Here is a 21,439-nt window from a genome sequence, read left to right as displayed (position 1 = left end):
CCTTAAGAAGACATGGAAAGCCACTTGAGTCATTCAGATTACTTTTATGCAGTTTTTAGTATGTCATAAATTTGATCCCCATTCACTTGCATCATGCTTTCTATGGGCCTACAGAGCACTAACATTCTTCTAAAAATCTCAGTTTGTGTTCCGCAGACAAAACAAAGACACATCTGAAATGGCATGAGGGTGAGTAAATGATGGGAGAACTATTCCTTTAACGTGTTCAAAACTTGAAAGGATGATCCAAGTAAATTATCCAGAATAATCTTGTGTCATCCAGTTATATATATATATATTTTTTTTTTTTTTATAATGACCATATTTAATGATGCACATTTAATTCAAGGTTTAAGTACTTAATATTATTTCTCCTAAAGCCAGTTTTATTTAATTTATTTCATAATTTTAATTTATGCATTAACTAACAAACCTGTACTAACATGTAATTAAGATGAATGTTATTAATGCATGAATTTATATGTGGTGAATGTTAGTTCTGGATTAGGCCATTCCTTAACTCATCATTAATTAATGTGGAAGTAACTATTAATTAAGGTATTATTTATGTATTGTGTACTGTTATTACAGACTTCATATGTCTTTATCAAAAACTGTCTTTATCTTCATCAGATATCTTGATTTATTTAAATGAATCACATTTTATAATTCTGCCAGGGTTTAGCCTAATTAAACACATGGTAAATGGTCTGCACTTATATAGCGCTTGTTTTAACCTTAGAGGTTACCAAAGCGCTTTACACTGTGTCCCAATCACCCATTCTCACACACCCACCCATACACCAATGGCAGCAGAGCTGCCATGCAAGGTGCTAGCCTGCCATTGGGAGCAACTTGGGGTTCAGTGTCTTGCCCAAGGACACTTCAGCATGTGGAATCGTGGGCCGGGAATCAAACCACCAACCCTGCGATTGGCAGCCGACACGCTCTACCACCTGAGCCACAGCTGCCTTAGATCAGTATAATGTTAAATATTAAATTAAATCTGTTATATAATTTAGATCAAATAACCACGTTTTTACAAATATTGCATGTACACACTGTAAATTACTTGATAATCTTTTTACACACCTTCAATAGTTTAAATAGTGAGAAATATTGATTGCAATACATGTTTTCTAAAGCTACAGCATAACATGTACTGGATGTTTTGCTCTTTTATCCTTGTGTAATGTGCTCAACCTTCTGCTCACTTCAAGTTCAGTTTAATTAGAGATATTTGAATAATGATATTAAACCTGTTCTTACTCTACATTCTTGTGAAGTTGCAATGACTTGTTTTGACTTAGAAGTGGTAAAGGCATTGTTATGCTTTTTATATAACTACACTTATGATGGAATTCTTTGAGGCTACAGTCTTGTTATTATTGCACCAGATACTTCCATTGTAAGTGCACAACTTGAGGAACAAGTTAACATTGTTCTTGGAAAAAGCTCATTTCTTAAATGAGAAGCACCCCTGGGAACCGATCAAAGTCTGTCATCATGAAGGACATATCAATTCTCTAAATGCACCACGAGGAGACGAGGACCGAGAAGGGAGGAAGCTTACCGAGGACGCTTGATCGAGGAAGCACCGGAGCATCCTATGCGGAAGACTTTTTTTTGTCAAAGTCCCACAAGTAAATTATCCTCCCCCTTCACATCTGACACAACAGTTTTAATCATGTGTCACCTTTGAGGTTTAAATAAACCATAATTGTCATATACTTCAACAGTACATCTTAATTAATGCAGCTGCACAGAGACGGCGCTCTGAAGTGACTTGTGAGCAGGACATTTCTTTTTACATATACGTCTTGCTTCGATTCCTCTTCATTTTCTTTCCTTGCATCCTTTCCTCATTCCCTCAGAGCGAGGAGCTAGGCAATGACAAAAGCAAACAAAGATGCACAATTTTAGAAATGAAAAAGGACCCAGGGTAGGCTGTCCATTTTGCAGCTACCAACATTTTTTTTGGTCAAAGATTTTTTTAGAGACCAATGGTGGGTAGAGTAGCCAAAATATTTACTCAAGTAAAATTGTAATGTTAAAAAGTACTCAAGTAGGAGTAAGAAAGTATCTAATTAAAAGAATACTCAAATAGCGAGTAACTAGTTACTTACACGTACTGTATAACATAATGGACATTTATGCACCAATTTTCCATCATATAATACACATGAAACATGTATTACACAATAATAATAATATAATAATAATAATAATAATAATTCTTCTTCGTTAATGGATATTGTCATCATACACCCCTCAAGTTGTTTCAAACCATATTCATTTCTTTCATCCATGGAACATGATTAAGGATATGTTGGATGTTGTAGAAGTGTGAATTATCAAAGACGCGGTTTGAGAGAAGCACAGACGCGTCACCGATGTCAGCGAGATATCTAGGATGTTAAATATCTGGACCTGTCTGCGATGCCAAATCACGCAATGTGAAATATGTTTTGACTGAACACAACAGCAGCGTTGACCTACAGCCAAGAGAGCAAGAAATGGGGCACGGGAAGTTTTAGTGGGAGGAGTCCTGATGTACCTGCAATACAACATTAACTAGCATGGCTGCGGTATCAAGAAAGTCTCATTGGACCGAAGAAATGGAGGAAAAATTATTGGAACATTGGCAGGAGCATTTGATAAAGGCCGACTGGAAGCTGCAGTGAAAGAGAGAGAGATTTACAGACAGCTGTCCAACACATTTGTGTGTTTGTCTTTTTGTTTCAGTTTTATATTCGACTATTATTTATATTGTCAAGCCGGTTCTCGCCTAATTCAATTCATCCCTTTACAGGAATGTTGTCTGAGACTGTCAGTCTTATCTAACATATTTTGGGTTCTTCAAAATACAGGTCACACAGGTTTGGAACAAAATGAGGGTGGGGAAATGATGACAGAACATTAATTAATGCTGAACAATTACTTTAAGGACTCTTGTCAGATTTGGACTAATCTATCAATTAGAAGAGAAGTTTGGGAACCAGTTTCTAGTAATTATTATGGTGAAAAACATGAATAACGTCCCACAGGCCCACATATATAATGCTGATTAAAAATAAAACCAAGATCATACTTTAATGCCTACTTTTTATATTTCAAAAGGCCTGTCACTTTTTAAAGTTTTAATTGGAACTTAGTTCAGAGTAGTTACAGTATTTTCAGTGTCGGAAGAATTTCGATAATTCGTTCCATACACTAAGTATAAACTACACCTTATCTCTGTATATGAAAGTGTGTTAGACTTATTTTAGTTTAGAGCTTGTTTTCTGTTGTCCATGAGAAAAATGCACGACATCTGACAAACGCAGTAATGCTGTGCTCGCGCAGACAGTCAGCTCTCCAGAAGTCAAACACGAAATCGGCAGAGCAAAAGAAATTTACAATTAACGTGGATGCATACATGGATTTATACTACTATATTGCAGCACTGATATAAAATTCATAAGGTCATAAGCGCAAATAGTTACAGAATCACCCTAAAAATGACCATGACACAGACAAGCCCATGTTATCAATATCGCCAACACTTAACACTGCAATTTAAATCTTCAAATATCTGCTTGTCTTGGTGTGAAAGCAAGGCATTACGTGGCGAAAGTAAGTGCTTGTATTGAGCTTTTGCTGCAGGAGTGATAAGCTCGACTCGAGTGACAGCGAGCCGCTGTAAAATTCTGCTGTTGTAAAAGTCCCAACCAAAAGTCTCTCAACAATTTACACATTAACCATTAAAATTAAATGAAAACCAGTAATGTAATGACAGGAACATCGGCCATTGTAACAAAGTAAAAGTTTAAAAAAAAAAAAAAAAGAGTATTAGTGAAAAGTACCCACCATTAAATATCCTTGTTAAAATACTTTTTTCCCCTCAAAAGTTACTCAAGTAAATGTAGTGCATTACTGCCTACCTCTGTGTAACACAGTTAAAGGATGGGCAAGGAGGAGGCGAGAACCGGCTTGTCAATTTAAATAATATTTTAATGTTAACTTAAAACCAAAACACAAACATAAACACACATGACGGACATGCCCGTAATTCTCTCTCTCTACCATCGTCACCAGCCGCCTTTATCCCTCGCGCCTCATCAGGCCGATTGGGGACGGGCGCGCGATATTCCGACCGGCCCCGCCCCCCTCCGCTCCACACTTTGGTAGAGACAACATGTAATCCTTATTCAAAATTACAATTTGCAAAAATGCAGAAGCCTATTTTATTTCATTCTTTTTTCCATTGCAAAACAGGGTCATTTTAGTCTCTTGGATCAACAGCTTTATGCTACATTGCATTTATACTATTAAGACACCACTAAAAAACACAAAAGACACAATTTGAATGCATTGAGGCAATTGAGGGTGTGTTGGATTCTTGAAGTGACAAGGAAGAAGACAAATTCTTTTTTTGGAGCTGTCATCTCATTGAAGAGCAGTCCTTTTGCTTTTAATTGTTTTGCTTCTGGGCTTGAGGTTTTATTGTTTGCCATGATCCAATTGAAAGGGTTGAACACACATTCCATAGATGTGTCCCTCCCATCAATACTATGAAGCAATAGGCTTTCAGTTTGCTGCCCACTTGGAATTTAACCCACATCAGGTGCAAAAATTGTCCAGTGAAGCTGTCTAAGGTAAGAATACATTTTCTTTTTCTATATGGTTAAGTTTGCTTTTAATTTGGCAATATTTCTTTACGTGTGTACTTAAGTAGTCACTTAAAAGTATTGCATAATAATACCGAATATACTTTTTCACACCGATGAGAAATTGAAGAGTTTTAGAGCTACTGAATGTTCTTCTTTTCTAGTTTTTCTATATGAAAATACAGGCCCGTAGCAAGCCTAGTGGCCTTTAGTTCAAAAAGTGGACCTTTTGCAGTTTTCGCCCTATTTTTTTATTTAATTATGAGGTTCAAATACTTAATTTTGGTGACTTTTTCTGCACTCATTTCTGATGGATTAGCTTGTCTATCTTCCAAGCACACTTTTTGATGCACTGAAAGTATTTACTACAATGGTGTCAAATTGCTTACCAAATATAACAACTGTACCCGTTTGGCAGTCTTTTAGAACATAGGCCTATGTTCAATATTCTGCGACAATGACGATGCTGCCTGTTTTCTCTTCCGTCTCTCTTGCTCTTTTCGCGCCATACCCAATATCCAGCTGGATGTCGTTGGTCTCACTGATTTAGCGCGGTAAAATTTGACGTTCTACATTCGGATTCCGCAGATGTAAGGGACCGTCTGAAAACTCCACTCACTGCGCTACAACATAGATGTCCACACATTCATTCAATTCGCGTGCAAGTTATACATGAAAAAAATAATGTAAAATACATTTTCACATTCAGAATGTTTTTATAACTTCCCTGAGGACAGACAGACATACTACTACAAATAAATAAAAAAAAAAAAAAAAGATACAGCCTTTAAAATTTGAAAATACAATTTTGGTGACTTTTAGTGATTTTTACTACCAAGTAATTGATTACTGTACTAATATAATTGATGATACTGTAATGATATATCCTGTAATAAGTACGTCTATCCTCTGGGAAGTTACTACAACCTTTTGAATGAGAAAATATAATTTTGGTGAATTTTAGGGATTTTGTTTTACTAAAATAATTGATTACTGTACTTATATGATTGATGATACTGTAATCATTTTACCAGTAGTAATTTCATATATCCTCTGGGAAATTTTTTAAAATGAGAAAACATCATTTTGGTGAATTTTAGTGAATATGTTTCTAAAATAATTGGTTACTGTAATTGTGATATATGTGATCATACTATAATATTATCACCTATAGTATGTCTGTCTGTCCTCTGGGAAGTTATAAGAATATTCTGAATGTGAAAAGGTATTTTACTTTTTTTTTTCATGTATTAATTGAACGTGAATTGAATGAAAGGGTGGACATCTCCTTTGTTTTAGCGTAGTGAGTGGAGTTTTTAGACGGTCCCTTACATCTGCGAAACCAAATGTCGAACGTCAAACTAACTTTACCGCTCGAACTACCCGAACCTCCTCTGTTTACGGTCCTGAAATATAATAATGAAAAGGTTTTTCTCTATGATTACAGCAAAAGGATACTCTACATTTTGTCTTTGTCTCTGGCTTTGCACAGCTAGTTATCATAGAATGCCTTCAGTTTCACAACATCTACTAGTGTACACAACATCAGTGCTGCTACTGAGTGAGTTTGAATTTGTTTGAATAGCACACACAATAAGAACAAACACTTGTTTTATGGATATGACTTAATGTATTCATCTCTATATTTAACAGGCATGATGACAAAGGCACAAACAGGTAATTATAGACCTTCAAATTAGAACCAGTTCAACCTGTTAATATTCAACTCCTACAAAATCTGCCTGAGGTTATTTGTTCTCATCGAAATAATATTTGTTCCACAAACCTTAAAATCTATGGGTGATTGGGCTTTTTCGGTCTATGCACCTACCCTATGGACCTCACATCTTCTAGAACTTAAGGAATGACATGACATTTGACATATGACATATTTTATTGCAATATGTACTGCTTATTCTGCGTACAGTGCTTTGAGAAGCTGCTTTTAAAGGTGCTCTATGAAATAAAGTTTATTATTATTATCATCATCATAACAGTTTAAAGTTGTGCATTCTTTATACACCACCAGGGACGTTCTATCCATTTGGCTCAGTGGCAGGTGACACAGACAGTTTTGCTATTGAGGATGAAAACTCCACTCGTATTGATCTTTGGAGTCCATTTGCTTTCTTTGGCCGCATATACCATACGATATATGTGAGAATGAATTTCCATAAATGTGAATGCAAGTGCTTTTACACTCGACTACGACATGCAAGCTTGCTCACATTTGAACTGATTTCTTTTATTACCTAGATTAATAATAATGGATACCTTACATTCAACCAGTCTTCATCAGAATATATCCCCAAGCCTTTTCCTGCCAATGGAAGTGAAGATATCATAGCTCCTTTGTGGACTGACATTGATGTCAGTGAGAATGGCGTGATCTTTTATCAACAATACTCATATGGAAGTGTGCTCACTCGTGCATCTCAGGACATAAACCAGTATTTCCCTGATCTGAGCTTCCATGCTACTTGGGTTTTTGTTGCAACTTGGGATAAAGTTGCATATTTTTATCACTCAGGCACGGTAAGTTATAATCCTGAATTCTGCAACTGTTTTGACTTTACCCACAAGGTCACAGTGATGCAATCAATGTTTTCATCTTTTCAGGAAACATCTTTTCAAGTCGTTTTAATATCAGATGGCAATTTGTCTTTTATTCTGATGAATTATGGTGACATTGCAGTGACACAAAATGTAGTGCAGGTAAAAATACACGCATTGTACATCAATGGATCAACATATTTCTGTTCCAATATTTGCTCTCTCTGTAATGAGTTTTTGCATTGTTTGTACAGGCTGGATATGACACCGTAAACTCCACACCTTATTTAGTAATTCCTGGGTCAAACAGCGGAAGCAACATTCCAAATCTCAAAAACTCTAGTAATGTAAATGCTCCAGGGTGTTGGGCCTTCAGAGTGGACAGTGAACCAGAGCATCAACACACCTCAAATGGTAAAATATACCTTGTGATCATGATTATACCTGTATTATTTTCAGTTTTAAAGTTATATCATACACAAGACAAAAATATACATTCAGAAGATTTTGTTATAGAAAGTTATAACACATCCCTACACTGTAATACGTCAGAAATTTCCAGACATTTACTATAACAAATATGGTGACCATGTTTCAGGCTTTACTGGATGTAATTTTGATGCCTGTATATTTTATGGATCACTACCGTTTATGTTATTAAATTATAAAAACTCGATATACTAACCTTCTGGAAGTACAAATGTCTGATTTTCACTTTAAAATGTATTGATAATAATTGTCGTATCTACAAAAGTCCACATGATCTGTCAAACTTGCTTCAGCCATATACTCCTTCTAGAAAACTGAGATCTTCAGATTGTGGTTAGTCGCTCTGCCTACTGTAGATCTAGACTAAACAAATGTGGTGATTGAGCATTTGTAGTCGCTAGACCCAAACTATGGTGGAATAGTCTACCTACATATTAGATTAGCACCCTCAATTTCAACCTTCAAGACATATTTTTTTCTCTTTGGCTTTCAATACTCTTTAATTATTGTGATCTGTTTTAGGTCTTTATTTATCTACATTGTATGTTTTATTTCTTGTAATAACCATTTTACCTTGTACAGAACTTTGGTCAAATATGATTGTTTCTAAATGTGCTTTATAAATAAATATTGATTGATTGATTGATGATGACTTAAAGCTCACCAAGGGGTGTAACTAGTAACTAATACACATGTAGACACAGTATACAGTGTTACCCAAACTCAAAACACCATAACATATGTGACACTAAAATAATGCAATATTCATTTAACTTAATAAAATATAACACAGAACATCCCAATACACATAACTGATATTAAAAATAAGAAGAAACAGCTATTTCCATAAAATATAATGAACTGTGATGGGTCAAGCCGGGACTTCTGGGAAAGCCAGATTAATGTTTTTCAAAGTAAATTTAACGATAGTTTCCATTAAAAGTACATTTGTTCTCTTGTTAAAAATTTAACATTTTACCATTAATTATGCAGTAAAATCATTATTTTTACATTCAAAAAAACAAACAATATTGTTTAGTTTAATATACACTTTTAACTTACAGTTCAACATACCACATTTTTGTGTGGTGTGTGTGTGTGTGTGTGTGTGTGTGTGTGTGTGTGTGTGTGTGTGTGTTCACTTTAGATTATGTCATTGGACTTCAAATGAGACTTTCCACATTTTTAGACCTGTCAGAGATTGGAAATATTGCGATTGTTTTAGAGAAAGTAAGTCACCTTTACTATGCTAAATACACTGCTAATAGATAACATAGAAAATATGTATATGTAATGCTTAAGATATTTTAATCTTTCTGTCCATCTTTGTTTCAGCTAAAACAGCAGATGATCGATCGTGGTCTACCAAACACATTGACGCTGAACTTGAGAAGTGTACAAAAGCAAAACCCGTAATATTATACAGGAAAAAATCTTAAACTAGTGCACTGTGATATCAAAAGATTTCTGGTCATTGATATTGATGTTATCACTGTCATTCTGTTTTTGTTTTCATTTAACATTTTCTCTCAGGTTAGCAGAAATAACTTTCAGTTTTTTTATTTATTTTTTTTTGCTTATTTAGAGGCTGTATGCTTGTAACCGGGTCGTATATTCATTGTAACATTAAATGAAAAATATACATATATATTCAAATCTGTTCTTTTGCTTGCCACAAGGGGGAGACAGAAGCTTTGTGAGATGTCCCAATTTGACACTATTCAGCCCCGCCGCTTTTCAGGGCTCCGCTGTTCAAAAAATAAATTCTTGTGGGCACAGAAAGTATTTTAAACAGAAGCGATGGTGTGAGGTTACGTGAAAATGCCCTCTGCTACGTGAAAATGCAATCGAGGTGTTTTGCTGTCACTTTTAAAGTAAATATTCCAACACCTCACAGGTAAACTGGAATTGGAGTTTTATTGTTGTATTGACCCTATTGTATACACATATACACCCATGTTGTGCAGTGCAGATATATATTTAATTACTATATGTTGTCTCTTGAAGTTTCTAAAGGACATCCCATAACATCCCCCTAACACAGGGATGGGCAACAGGGCTGGACTGGGAAGAGAAATCGGCCCAGGATTTTATGGGGTGGTCGCTGTCCCTATCTGCATATCTCAGCGGTGTTTTGTGGTCCGTTCTGCATAACGCGGCGGCTCATTTTTGATTATCGTGGCCCATTCGGCACGTTTCACGGTCGTCCCACCGGCCTGCTCAGTATACCAGATTGCCAGTCCAGCCTTGGTGAGCAACAATGTTTGTACAGGGGCCACATCGGGCTTTAAGTAGTGCAATTTTGAGATACAATGTTCCACATTGATTTGGTTCTTGTATCTTTCAAGTCCAGAAATAGTTGTGTACTAAATTTTATGAATTGTATATGTGATTAATGTGACTATTGCTGCCTTCAAGTGAACCTGGGAGCGTACCTCCAAGTTGGGCATTCGTTACAAGGACAAGGTCATGCATTCATGTGGGAAACAAAATTCGGAAGAAGCCAAACTTAAACAAATACACAATGAATGGTGGCAAGTGCTCTTTTTCTGTTGTACTAGTGAATAAACACACATACATTATATATATATATATATATACACTTTTGGTAGGTCTGCATACCGGGAACATCCCACAAGACCTGGCATTTTGGAGATGATCTAGCCATCACAGTTTGGCCATTTCAATGTTGCTCAGATTCTTACACTTGCCCATTTTTCCTGCTTCAATGCATGAAATTCAAGAACTGATTGGTTACTTGCTGCCTAAATTGGTGCCTAATCCCACCCCTTCACAGGTGCCATTGTAATGAGATAATTGATGTTATTCACTTCACCTGTCTGTCGGTGGTTTTAATGTTGTGGCTGATCAGTGTAAAGGGGAAAGCGAGAGCTACAAAGAGCGCACTGCCATGCATAGTTGCCAGATTGCACAAAATAAGTATAACATTTGGCGGAATATTTCCAATTTGTGCAAGTATAAATCTCTAATTGTTAAACGCCTGTGGAGGCGCGTTAGGTCCCAATGCAAGATAACTCAAATATCCTATGAAAAAAAAATGCTTTTAGGATAAATGTGCTGGGGCCAGATTAAACGTTGTGGAGGGGCCAGATTAAACCTTGTGGAGGGCCCATAATGTGCGACTGCTCTAACACATTAAACTACTAATAACAACTTTTGGCAACTCGGCAACCTGTAAATCCACTTTGCTTTGACATCAAGTTCCTGCAATTCAGTGACATTTCGGCTATGAAACTTTTGAAAAATGAAACAAAGGCATACCTTTTAATTGTCTTTATGTTTCATCATCAAAGGGCCATGTTAAACATTCAATAAATAATTTTGGTCAAGCTAAATGACCATCCAGATTCAGGTCAAATGTCCATCCGGTGAAATGACAATAAAGGTGATTTGTAAACTTATATTAATGATTTTATTTCTGTTCACATAATTACATTGACATATTAAAATTAAACAAATTGTCCCAATATCTTCCTATAACAATTTGGTACATGTTATGCTTGACCACCTATGACTAACATATCAAAATAAAGGATAACAGAATTAAAACAAAAGAATAATACACTTCAAATAACTCAAATTAATTTTCCTGAATGTCACCTCCAGTGTGTGTGATGTCATTTCACATATATACATGTATCTTCAATTAAAGGTCACAGTATCATGACATAACAGGGTGAACAATAATACATTTTAGTGAGATAATTTAGCCAAATACTAAACACTTTATTGTATGGAAAATTAATGAGTAATCCGTTGATTTCACAATAATTTTGTCAAATATGTTTGAGGTGCAGCATTAGTAGTGTGATAACTGAATATTATTTATATCATTTAAAATGTGATATTTAGGCCCACAGCAATGTTTAAAGAGCAACATGCAGGTTGGACACCCCTATATAGCAGTGTATGTTGATGATAAAACAACTAGATTTTCTGAACTGGAGTAATATAGATTTAGCCATTAATTTTCTGAACTGGAGTAAAATAGATTTAGCCATTAACGATATTTTGAGATAAATTGTGATAAAATAACTTCCGCGTCTATAAAGCACTAACCGGAAGTGACGATGGCCGAGGGAGTCTGGTCAAGCTCAAGCTCAGGTTACAATGGACGCGAATGAAGAAACCGAGTTCTCCGGTGTGGACGAACATGCCTATGATGGCATTGTGCAAACTACTAAATTCATTTCAGAAGGCAGACAATTACGTTACGACAACCTGTCCTAAAGCTCAGTCTCTCTCCCTCTCTCTGTATTATTATACTAAATAAATATAAAATATTTAATATTATAAAAAAGATATTATATAAAAATGTTATACTATTATTATTACGAAATTACACAAATTAAGAGTTAAAATAATTAAAAGTAAGACTTACTCTGCTAAGTGCTCGTTTTCGTTGCACAGAATGTCTGCTAACGTTAGCACTTGGTCCTCCAGTCCCGCCCGCGCCAAAATCCGGTGTAAACTTTGACGGTGGACTTGATTCCATCGAGTGCACCGAGGGAACAGCATCAGCAATTAGCCTCACGTGGTCCTTACTCCGAAATCCCATCCGAGACTCCAACAAATCTCCAGGTCGATAATTCTCCGGAGTGAAATGTGCGCCACAAACGACCGAGTGCGTGGTAACAGACGCGGCAGTGAAGTCTGCTCTCTTCACCTGCACAAAACGCACCCAAGACCGAAAAGCCTTGTTTTTCCTAGAAGGAAAATGATGGACACGATGTCATGACAGGCTGGAATTCGTGCAACCAGCACAAACACAATAATTTACCATTATGGCTTCTCTAAAACTCGATTTAAAACTTTCTGTCTCTCACTACTGCTCTAAGTACATCAACACCCAACAATGAGAGAGCTGACCGCGAGCTATTTTATTTGCCTCGCCCTACGTCATATGACGCGTTGCTATAGCGGGAAAGGCGTATTCCAGAGCCTAGCACATTTTCATCAAAATCTCTACATCAAATGAGATTTCATTAGTAATTTCTACATATGTGTTTTTAAAAGACCTCTGCAGACAAGGTTGCCTTTATTCATTTTACCGAGCCTATTACAATTTGTATCGAGTGAAATTATACAATATAGGCTAAATACCACAACTTGTACTGAGGAATGAAATGTCACCAAAATGTAGGAGTGACAGCTATAGCAACCGCTGTAGTTCATCTGGGGCATAAGGTCAATTAATAAAATGCCAAAACAATTCCTTGCATAAGCTCAAAACTTTGCATTGCTTTTAATTTTATTATGGGTCCTGCTGCTGGAATAATTCAAATGAATGGGTATATTTAATGGGTAAAAGAGAGTTGTTTTGAATTATTAGATGCATTTCATATCTGGTATTTTTGGCAGAAATCTGCACCCCCCTACGAAGAACCCTTTTATCTTTCTCTCTTTGCATGTGTAAGAAACTTTTGTTGAAAGGCTCTTCTTGTCCTATAGTTGTCCTGCTAAATGGACAGAAGGTGGCGGTAATGTCTGTCACAGAAGAAGCATTTCTGTCTGCGAGCTTTTGAGCTGAGAAACAAAGCAACTTTTGCTCGCTACGAATGTAAATTTAAAATAACAATGCAAATCACTCACGTCTCCCTACATGCTTTATCATATACCACAATATATATATTTTGACATCAAGTTATATATATATATATATATATATATATATATATATATATATATATATATATATATATATATATATAGGCTATGCATGCTACGGTCGTCATTATTATTATTATTATTATTATTATTATTATTATTATTATTATATTTCACTTATTTGTTCTTGCTCCTCACTTTTCGTTCTAATATTATAGCTATAGCTAATTATATAATTTCTGATTCAGTATAATAATAGCCTATAATTTGTAATACAGACCTATTTGATGAATAGGCCTATAAATCATTTGCGACTAATCATATTGAAAGACAACACAATAGAGCAAACAGTTCAATAACAATAATATTAATAATAATATAAGCTACATTTTTATTAAAAAAATATATATATATATATATTGAAAACTCTCCTCTCCTGAATGTACCCCGTGCATATGGATAAAATAAAACAATCAAGATCCACAAATACAATTAAAACAATATAAATAATCAATTAACAATAAACTAACTAATGCAAAAACTGTATTACTAAATTACCAAAACTGCGAATATCTGTTCATGTCGATTTCTCTGCTGTATAAATTTGTAAATTCAAGCGAAACTACTTTGCTCATTTACTTCAGGTGTTATAATATGTAAAAGGCACGTTGGGGGTTAGGGGGTTTCATCTAATTAGACTAATTTCATGTCAAGCGATGATTAAACATCATTAGCATCTGTCCTAAGTGAACATCTCATTCCACTCCATAATTGCCACCCAGAATATCCTATATTTAGCTTTTAAATTCTTTCTTAGCATGCATTATGTTTTATTTTGATTTATTTTAAATATCCATGCACAATTAACTTCTCTAACAAATAGTTTTTTTCTTTCCCACAAAATCTTCTTTAATTCCAAAAGGTCTATTTAAAAAAAAAAAAAGAGGCTAATAATTAATTAATTACTATTATTACAATTGTATTTGCACCCTTAATGAGGTGGTTGCTTTAAAACTTTTGTGGCTCCTTTCAAGCGTGCTTATCTCACGGATGATCTCGACGCCAAATCGATGCATATTTCACGAGAAGCGTGACAGTGGGAGGGGGTTGTCATTCATTCACTACATGCGCTCTGGGACAGGTTAAATAACCCTCCCCTGGCGTTAAGTCGGGCATTCCCTCGTGAACTCGCAGAGACAATTAGCCTACAATCAGTAGGTCTTCATGTTTCTAGAGGGAGAACGGATAATGAACGCGTTCGGGCAGCAGCCTTCGAGCCAGCAAACGAGCTCCCTCCAGCACCCCAACGCGCAGGACATCCTGGACATGACCGTGTACTGCGACACCAACTTCAGCATGTACCAACAGAACCTCCATCATCACCACCACTCGCAGAGGCCACCTGCGCATCCTTCCAGCTATGGACTTGGCGAGTATACCTCACCAACCACCAACCCTTACCTGTGGATGAACGGCCCGGGTATCGGCTCCTCTCCGTATCTGTCAAGCGCAAACGGAGGCTCTTACATTCAGTCAGGATTTGGTTCGAACCAGCGGCAGTTCCTTCCTCCTCCCACGGGCTTTGGAAGTGCAGATCTCGGGTGGCTCTCCATTTCTAGTCAGCAGGAGCTTTTCAAGATGGTTAGACCACCTTATTCCTATTCAGCGCTTATTGCGATGGCTATCCAGAATGCTCAGGATAAAAAACTGACCCTCAGTCAAATTTATCAGTATGTGGCTGATAACTTTCCTTTTTACAAGAAAAGCAAAGCAGGGTGGCAAAACTCCATTAGACACAATCTGTCCTTGAATGACTGCTTCAAGAAAGTTGCGAGGGATGAAGATGACCCTGGTAAGTCTGAACAATTTGTATTCATACTGCAATCTTTGCTCAGATTCTTTAAACAGGCCTTAGATGTGATACATTATATGTAGATTTTGTTTATCTGGCCTAATTTAACACTATTGTTGATTGCGTGTTTTTGTTTTGCGCATGATGCTGCGAAATTAAGTTCACTAAAAATCTTTCTTTCATTCAGGGAAAGGAAATTACTGGACTTTGGACCCCAACTGCGAAAAAATGTTCGATAATGGCAACTTTAGAAGGAAGAGAAAAAGAAGAGCCGATGGGAACAGTGGAAGCGTCTTGTCCGTTAAATCCGAGGACTCGCTCAAATTGTCGGACACTGCGAGCCTGATGAGCGCGTCCCCGCAGAGTCTCCAAAACTCCCCAACTTCCAGCGATCATAAATCATCCCCGTCACCCTCCACAGAGCACAGCCCCTGTTTTAGCAACTTCATTGGTAACGTGAACTCAGTAATGGCAGGAAACGGCAACGGGATCAGAGGCCGGGACGTCAGCTCTGAACACTTGGGGGATTTTACGCACGGCATATCTGGACACCAGATTGCTACTCAGTCAGAACCCGGTTACCCCAATCCCAACAGAATGAACTACTACACTGCATCCCATAATAACAGTGGCTTGATCAACTCACTATCCAACCATTTCGGTGTTAATAATCTCCTATACAACCGGGATGGAACAGAGGTTTAGAGACGTTTACAGTTTATTAACATCTAGTGTGCTCTGTGAGTACACATGGACAGGTTGGTGTTATTTACATAAGACCTGTCAATGCAATTCAGTGTTTTAATTGCATCAATGTGCTTGAGTTTGCATAATTTAGCTGCAATAGGCCTATTTATTCTGCTAGATGAATAAATGTTAAAGTTGCATCATTAGGACCAAACTTTTCCATGCAATGGCATGAAAAGTTTTTTTGTTATCGGACATTGCATGTGCCTTATAAAATGCTGATTTTTTGGAAGAAATGTAGATGTTCTTTATTTAAATCTAATGTTTCTGATTTGTAAATAAACCGTGAGTATATCTGCAACGTCTGTTCCATCAGTTTCTGACCAAAACACCTCATGCATCATGTTGTGTGATTATCTTCTAAAAAGCACAACAAACCCCTCGTGCATCTATCTGGGTTCCCACGCAATCAGCGGGTGCACAAATCAGTTCAGCTATTAAGACTTGTTTACATGCATATGTTTATAGGCTTGCAATTATTTAGGACATGTTGATTGCAGTTGTATTTAGTTTGTTTAGTGATGTTTGCAATTAAATATGGCCAGTTTAAAGGAACAACTATGCACTAAAATTCTGTTATTATACATTTCAATAGAACGATGACATTATAAACCTGAATGAATGCATGCACCGAATATATTTAGAGGTAAAAAAGCTTTTTGAAAATGTTATTTCTGAAAAAGCCTAGATTTTAAGCACTTAAAAGAGAACCCCCATCCGATCAACTCCAGCAAACATATTGATGTGACAATTATTTATCAAAATAATTTTAATCCAGCGTTTGAATTAATCCGCGCCCCCGCTGCGCGCTCTCCTAATTACTTTCTGCAAACTGCCAGAAACATTTAACTCTTCAATGTCCTCATTATGCCAGTGAAGTTTTTTCCCAGTCTGTTTATTTACTATGCACGCATTGGTGCTAAATGGCACTGACTAAAGTGTGTGATGGTGTAAATAACCTCAAATGATCTGTGTTGATTTATCCAGAGGTTCAACATCTCCTGCCATTAACTCATGTCCAGTCTGAGCTGCATGAAAACAAGGTGAGACTGAGCTATTTTCCGCTTGCCACTTTGAATACAGCCAATTTTAACAAGTTATTAGGCCTACTGCTTTATTTCTGGGGAGTTCGAAAGTTTGTCTGGGAGCTTCTATTTACACTTGGCTTATTTGTGTGTGTGTGTGTGTGTGTGTGTGTGTGTGTGTGTGTGTGTGTGTGTGTGTGTGTGTGTGTGTGTGATACACTGTGATAGACACCAGAATTAGGCATTTTTTATGATTCATCTGGTTGCATTTCAGCGTGTAATGTGGTTTTATTGGCCATGCACGTGTTATAGCCAAAAATCCTTCCCAGTCAGCATGAAAGTTTACTAGACTGAGGCCTTTACAGTCAGACTGCTCACTCCATTCATACTGAGAAGCAATCTACAGCAAATAACTTGTATATCAAATAACTTCATATACAAATGTAATTTAACACATAACACTCGGAGCGTTCCTGTCCTGGATAAAGCAGATCTGACAGGAGATTTGTGTCCGGTGCTGGGACGCAAACGGATCTGGCATCACCAGAGACCCCCCGCTGCTCTCCAGTGAAAACATGGAGACCGCATATCTGGGAACAAATTAAAGCACACAGAGCGCATTTCCTCCATTTTTTCCTAACAAAGGACATTCTTGTTCCACGAGTGGAGGGATGATTAACATTGATAAAATATATTCGTGGTTAAAACTTAGAAGAACGCGCAATTGTAAAGGGAGTACGTTTTGTAATGTAGGCAATTTGTCTGCTTTATTAATTTATTAAAATGAGACTTAATATACTGGCCACAGTATTTTTATATAATTTTTTTTATGTTTAGAAGGTCTTGTTAAATGCTTATTTTATATTGTATAGTGTGTATTGTTATTAGATATTTATTTATTGTATTGTATTAATTAGCCTGGCACCTTATTTGAATATTATTTTTATTGTTATTTGTTACTATTTAATAATAATTGTTTTGTCATTATCTGTTTTGTGTATTAATGCTTTGGCAATATTGTATGTAAACACAATTATGCTAATAACGTAGCTATTTAAAAAAAAAAATAGAAGAAAAAAAAATCAAACGTGACAAAAAAAGAGGAAAAAATCCCGTTAATTAGGCTATAAAAAGACGATGTATTCTACATAAACTTAAAAGACAAAATGCATTGTCCCGTTTGTTTAAAATAACCCGGAAGTAGCTGGTTTCAGTTCATTTGCATTAATAATTGTTCATATTGATACGCTCTGGCCGCATCCATTAAGACGCACGCGCCTGTGAAAATTCTGTTCAAATTGATACCGACGTCATCAAACATGAAGCTTCACCTATATTCCCGCTGTTGCATTTTATTATGGACAATATAAATATGCAAAAAATACAATTAAAAAGTTACACAATCGCGAACACTGGTGGTTAAATATAATAGGGGAGACTGTGAACTTTATTTCAATGAATATTTCTCAGGATAAGGTTTATTTTTGTATAGATACATTCCTTAAAGTAATATATAAGCTATTTAATATTTACACCGTTGTTGTAGGAAAAAATAAATAAAATATATTGCAGATAATACAACATGTCGAGCTTTTGCGGGGCATGTTGTCACAATATGGGATAAATTAATAATTAAATATGAGCTTAATCGACAGAATTTGTGGCATGATAACATAAAAAATTATTTCGACTTGTCCCTCCTTTTCTTAAAAAGAAAATAAACAAAAATCGAGGTTAGTGAGGCATTTACAGTGGAAGTCAATGGGGACAATTTTTGGAGGATTTAAAGGCAGAAATGTGAAGCTTAAAATTGTGTAAATGCACTTAAATGAATGATTCTGGTAAAAGTCGTGTAGGCCTATTATTTAACCTGTTCGTATTTACGCTGTTTTCATGCAACTAAGTTGTAAAATTGGATATAACTTTGCATAGAAAACGTTAGTAAGCAATTTTTTTCTTCATAAATAACAAAACTATGAAACAATTGAAAAGGTAACATGCAAAAACATAAATAAAATACAAAATTTGGCCAACAGAAAGAGTCATTAAAAATGTTTATGACATGACAACATATAGAGCAGATGTGACAACTTGCCCTGATTTGATAAAAATGCCATTGTCCTGAGAACACATGCTGCCTCAGGTTAAAATCTGCCTTCATTATTTAGTTGACTTGTTTAATTGTATTCACTTGTTTAGCAAATAACAGCTTTTACACAAATATGATGACAATATACATTTATTTTGGAGGAGTGAATTAACCAAAAAAATATTATAATGTAAGACTAGCTCAAATCCTTATTTTGAAATATAGCCCATGTGACCACATCCCAAGGGCTTGTGACATCAGCCCCTCTAAAATTGTAATACTATGGATAATATTTTCCCAAATGTTTTAACTAACAGAACAACAGTATTACAGTATATGCAGATTTCAATACCTTGGTTTAATGGCAGGACCCCCTCCCCCCATGTACCCACTTCTGAAGGTTTGGTTTGGACCAGACTGACCACGGGGCCCCTGGGGCCCTCACCCTTCACCTTTCCCATCTCCCAGTTGCCAGTCCCCTGTCCGCTGAGGACACCCTGGGGCAGGGATTGGTCAGCATGCCTCTCTGTGGGGGTCTCAAAGGGTGGTGATGTTCTTCCAGTCCCCCTTTATGTGAGGTAAACCATAAACAAAGGTTTAAACTCTATGGTCACCCTGCGACCTAAACCAGAGCTTCATCCTAAACAGGAGCTGCTCAGACTTCAGAGCAAGAGGTCAGGCTGAGATTATTCTAATCTAATCCAATCTGATAATCTGATCTAATCCTGTTTCCAAGAGCAGGAAATATCACTTTCTACTGACATCTGACACTTGATCCTTGTGCAGAAACACTGGGAACAGTTTGTTGTGTAAACTGACAACACAAATCATCAGAAATCACAATGTCAATTCATCCAAATCAATATACTTTGCATGGAATGAATGAACCCTTCTTTACAAATCCTTTACAAGGATTTTGATGAATATTCTTGAAAAAACCCAAAGATATACACCACTCACACTTCACCATCAGAGACCCACTTTAGCAAAACTAAAACTGTTGTCAAAGCAATTCAATATTACATATTCTTCTAAATATGGGTTGAAACGGCAAAGAACAGAAACTCATTCAGTTTGAACGAATCAGCATATCAAAGTCAAACAACCAAATTTTATTTAACCAAATTCTAATATATAAGTAGCTCAATTGACAGCATTTGTGGCATAATGTTGATTAACACAATATATAATTTTAACCTGTCCCTAATTTTCAATAAAAATATGCAAATATCTTGGTTAAGGTGAGGCACTTACAATGCAAGTGAATGGGCCAATCTGTAAAGGTTAAAATACTATTAGTATCTACTGTAAGTATAAGTATAGTTAAGACCATAAACAATATGTCTTTACATGATTTTAGTGATAAAATGATTTATTAGACTTTTCTGTGAAATTTCCAATTTTACAACATCGTTGCCATGATGACATATTGCCTTGAAGCCTAAAATGACAGAAGAAATAATGTAAGTGATCATATAAAATTATAAGCTTCACATTTCTGCCATTAAAACCCTCCAAAAATGGGACCCATTCACTTCCATTGGAAGTGTCTCACTGTAACTTTGATTTTTACTTCTTTTTTATTTTTTAAGAAAATGAGGGACACTATTTGTATTCTTTATTTATTTATTATAATTTTTTAAATTTTTTATGATCAACATTATGCCATAAATGCTTTTGATTGAGCGTAACTTGTGTTGAACCCGGAATATTCCTATAATTATAATAGTGGGGAAATTTTGTAACCTTAAAAACCGATAGTTGCAATTTTGTGACATTTTTCATCCCCAAACATAATGTGCATAACAGAGATTTCATAAAATATCGATGTATAGATTATTTATTGGCACCTTATTTATCAACATGTTTTTGAGACATCAATATACTAAAATTAGCGCAAGCCAATTTGTGTTCTTTTCAATTCACTCCATTGGCCTCTGCTTCTCAGTTTTGCATAATAGCAATGGGAGGTATAACATGTATCTCACCACACACACACACACACACACACACACACACACACACACACACACACACACACACAGGATGAGCTGAAGTGGGGCAGGAGATGGCAGTCCAGATTTATGAAAGTTTTGGTAATACAAGAATGAACAAAGTGTCATTGATTTTGCAGGTTAGTGTGTAAACTGCGCAAACCAAACGATTAGAAATGGCAACGTTTATCATGCTCTGTATGTAGTGTTGAATAGGTCTTTCACTCAAGCTTTCAAACAACAAAATGACATACATGTGACTGAAAATACATTGTGCAGGCTATATGAAAGATTGATGCTCACAATCGATCATCCAGTGATGGCTAGAGTACATAATCTGTGTCCACTGATGATGATTTGGGTCTAATTTAATGGAAAACTATGCGCCTTGCTCTCCGTGGCACTTCAGAATG

The 21,439-nt window shown here is 36.1% G+C and overlaps 2 protein-coding genes across 2 annotated transcripts; both read left to right on the top strand.

Moving 5' to 3' along the window:
- Window positions 1-4,590: 4,590 nt before the first annotated feature.
- Window positions 4,591-9,524, top strand: LOC127627223 (sushi, nidogen and EGF-like domain-containing protein 1). Its single transcript, XM_052103568.1, has 9 exons — window positions 4,591-4,637; window positions 6,097-6,210; window positions 6,303-6,326; window positions 6,679-6,806; window positions 6,906-7,184; window positions 7,269-7,364; window positions 7,457-7,616; window positions 8,839-8,921; window positions 9,027-9,524. Exons 2-9 carry the CDS (start codon window positions 6,156-6,158, stop codon window positions 9,105-9,107), a joined length of 906 nt encoding a protein of 301 aa, XP_051959528.1. The 5' UTR covers window positions 4,591-4,637; window positions 6,097-6,155; the 3' UTR covers window positions 9,108-9,524.
- A 5,019-nt stretch (window positions 9,525-14,543) lies between these two features.
- LOC127627173 (forkhead box protein I2-like) lies at window positions 14,544-15,876 on the top strand. The gene is made up of 2 exons (XM_052103442.1): window positions 14,544-15,171; window positions 15,359-15,876. The coding sequence occupies exons 1-2, from the start codon at window positions 14,544-14,546 to the stop codon at window positions 15,874-15,876; spliced, it is 1,146 nt and encodes a 381-aa protein (XP_051959402.1).
- Window positions 15,877-21,439: the final 5,563 nt, after the last annotated feature.

This window comes from Xyrauchen texanus, chromosome 33 (assembly GCF_025860055.1).
Source record: "Xyrauchen texanus isolate HMW12.3.18 chromosome 33, RBS_HiC_50CHRs, whole genome shotgun sequence".
NCBI classification, from domain to species: Eukaryota; Metazoa; Chordata; class Actinopteri; order Cypriniformes; family Catostomidae; genus Xyrauchen; species Xyrauchen texanus.
The sequence above is the reverse complement of the archived record's forward strand: the minus strand, read 5'-3'. Positions and strand labels throughout refer to the sequence as shown.

Coding starts and splice junctions, on each gene's coding strand:
- LOC127627223 (XM_052103568.1), top strand. CDS start 6,156: ATGCCTTCAGTTTCACAACATCTACTAGTGTACACAACATCAGTGCTG. Junction 6,327..6,678: donor GATGACAAAGGCACAAACAG/GTAATTATAGAC, acceptor ATACACCACCAG/GGACGTTCTATCCATTTGGC. Junction 6,807..6,905: donor GCATATACCATACGATATAT/GTGAGAATGAAT, acceptor TTTATTACCTAG/ATTAATAATAATGGATACCT.
- LOC127627173 (XM_052103442.1), top strand. CDS start 14,544: ATGTTTCTAGAGGGAGAACGGATAATGAACGCGTTCGGGCAGCAGCCT. Junction 15,172..15,358: donor GAGGGATGAAGATGACCCTG/GTAAGTCTGAAC, acceptor TCTTTCATTCAG/GGAAAGGAAATTACTGGACT.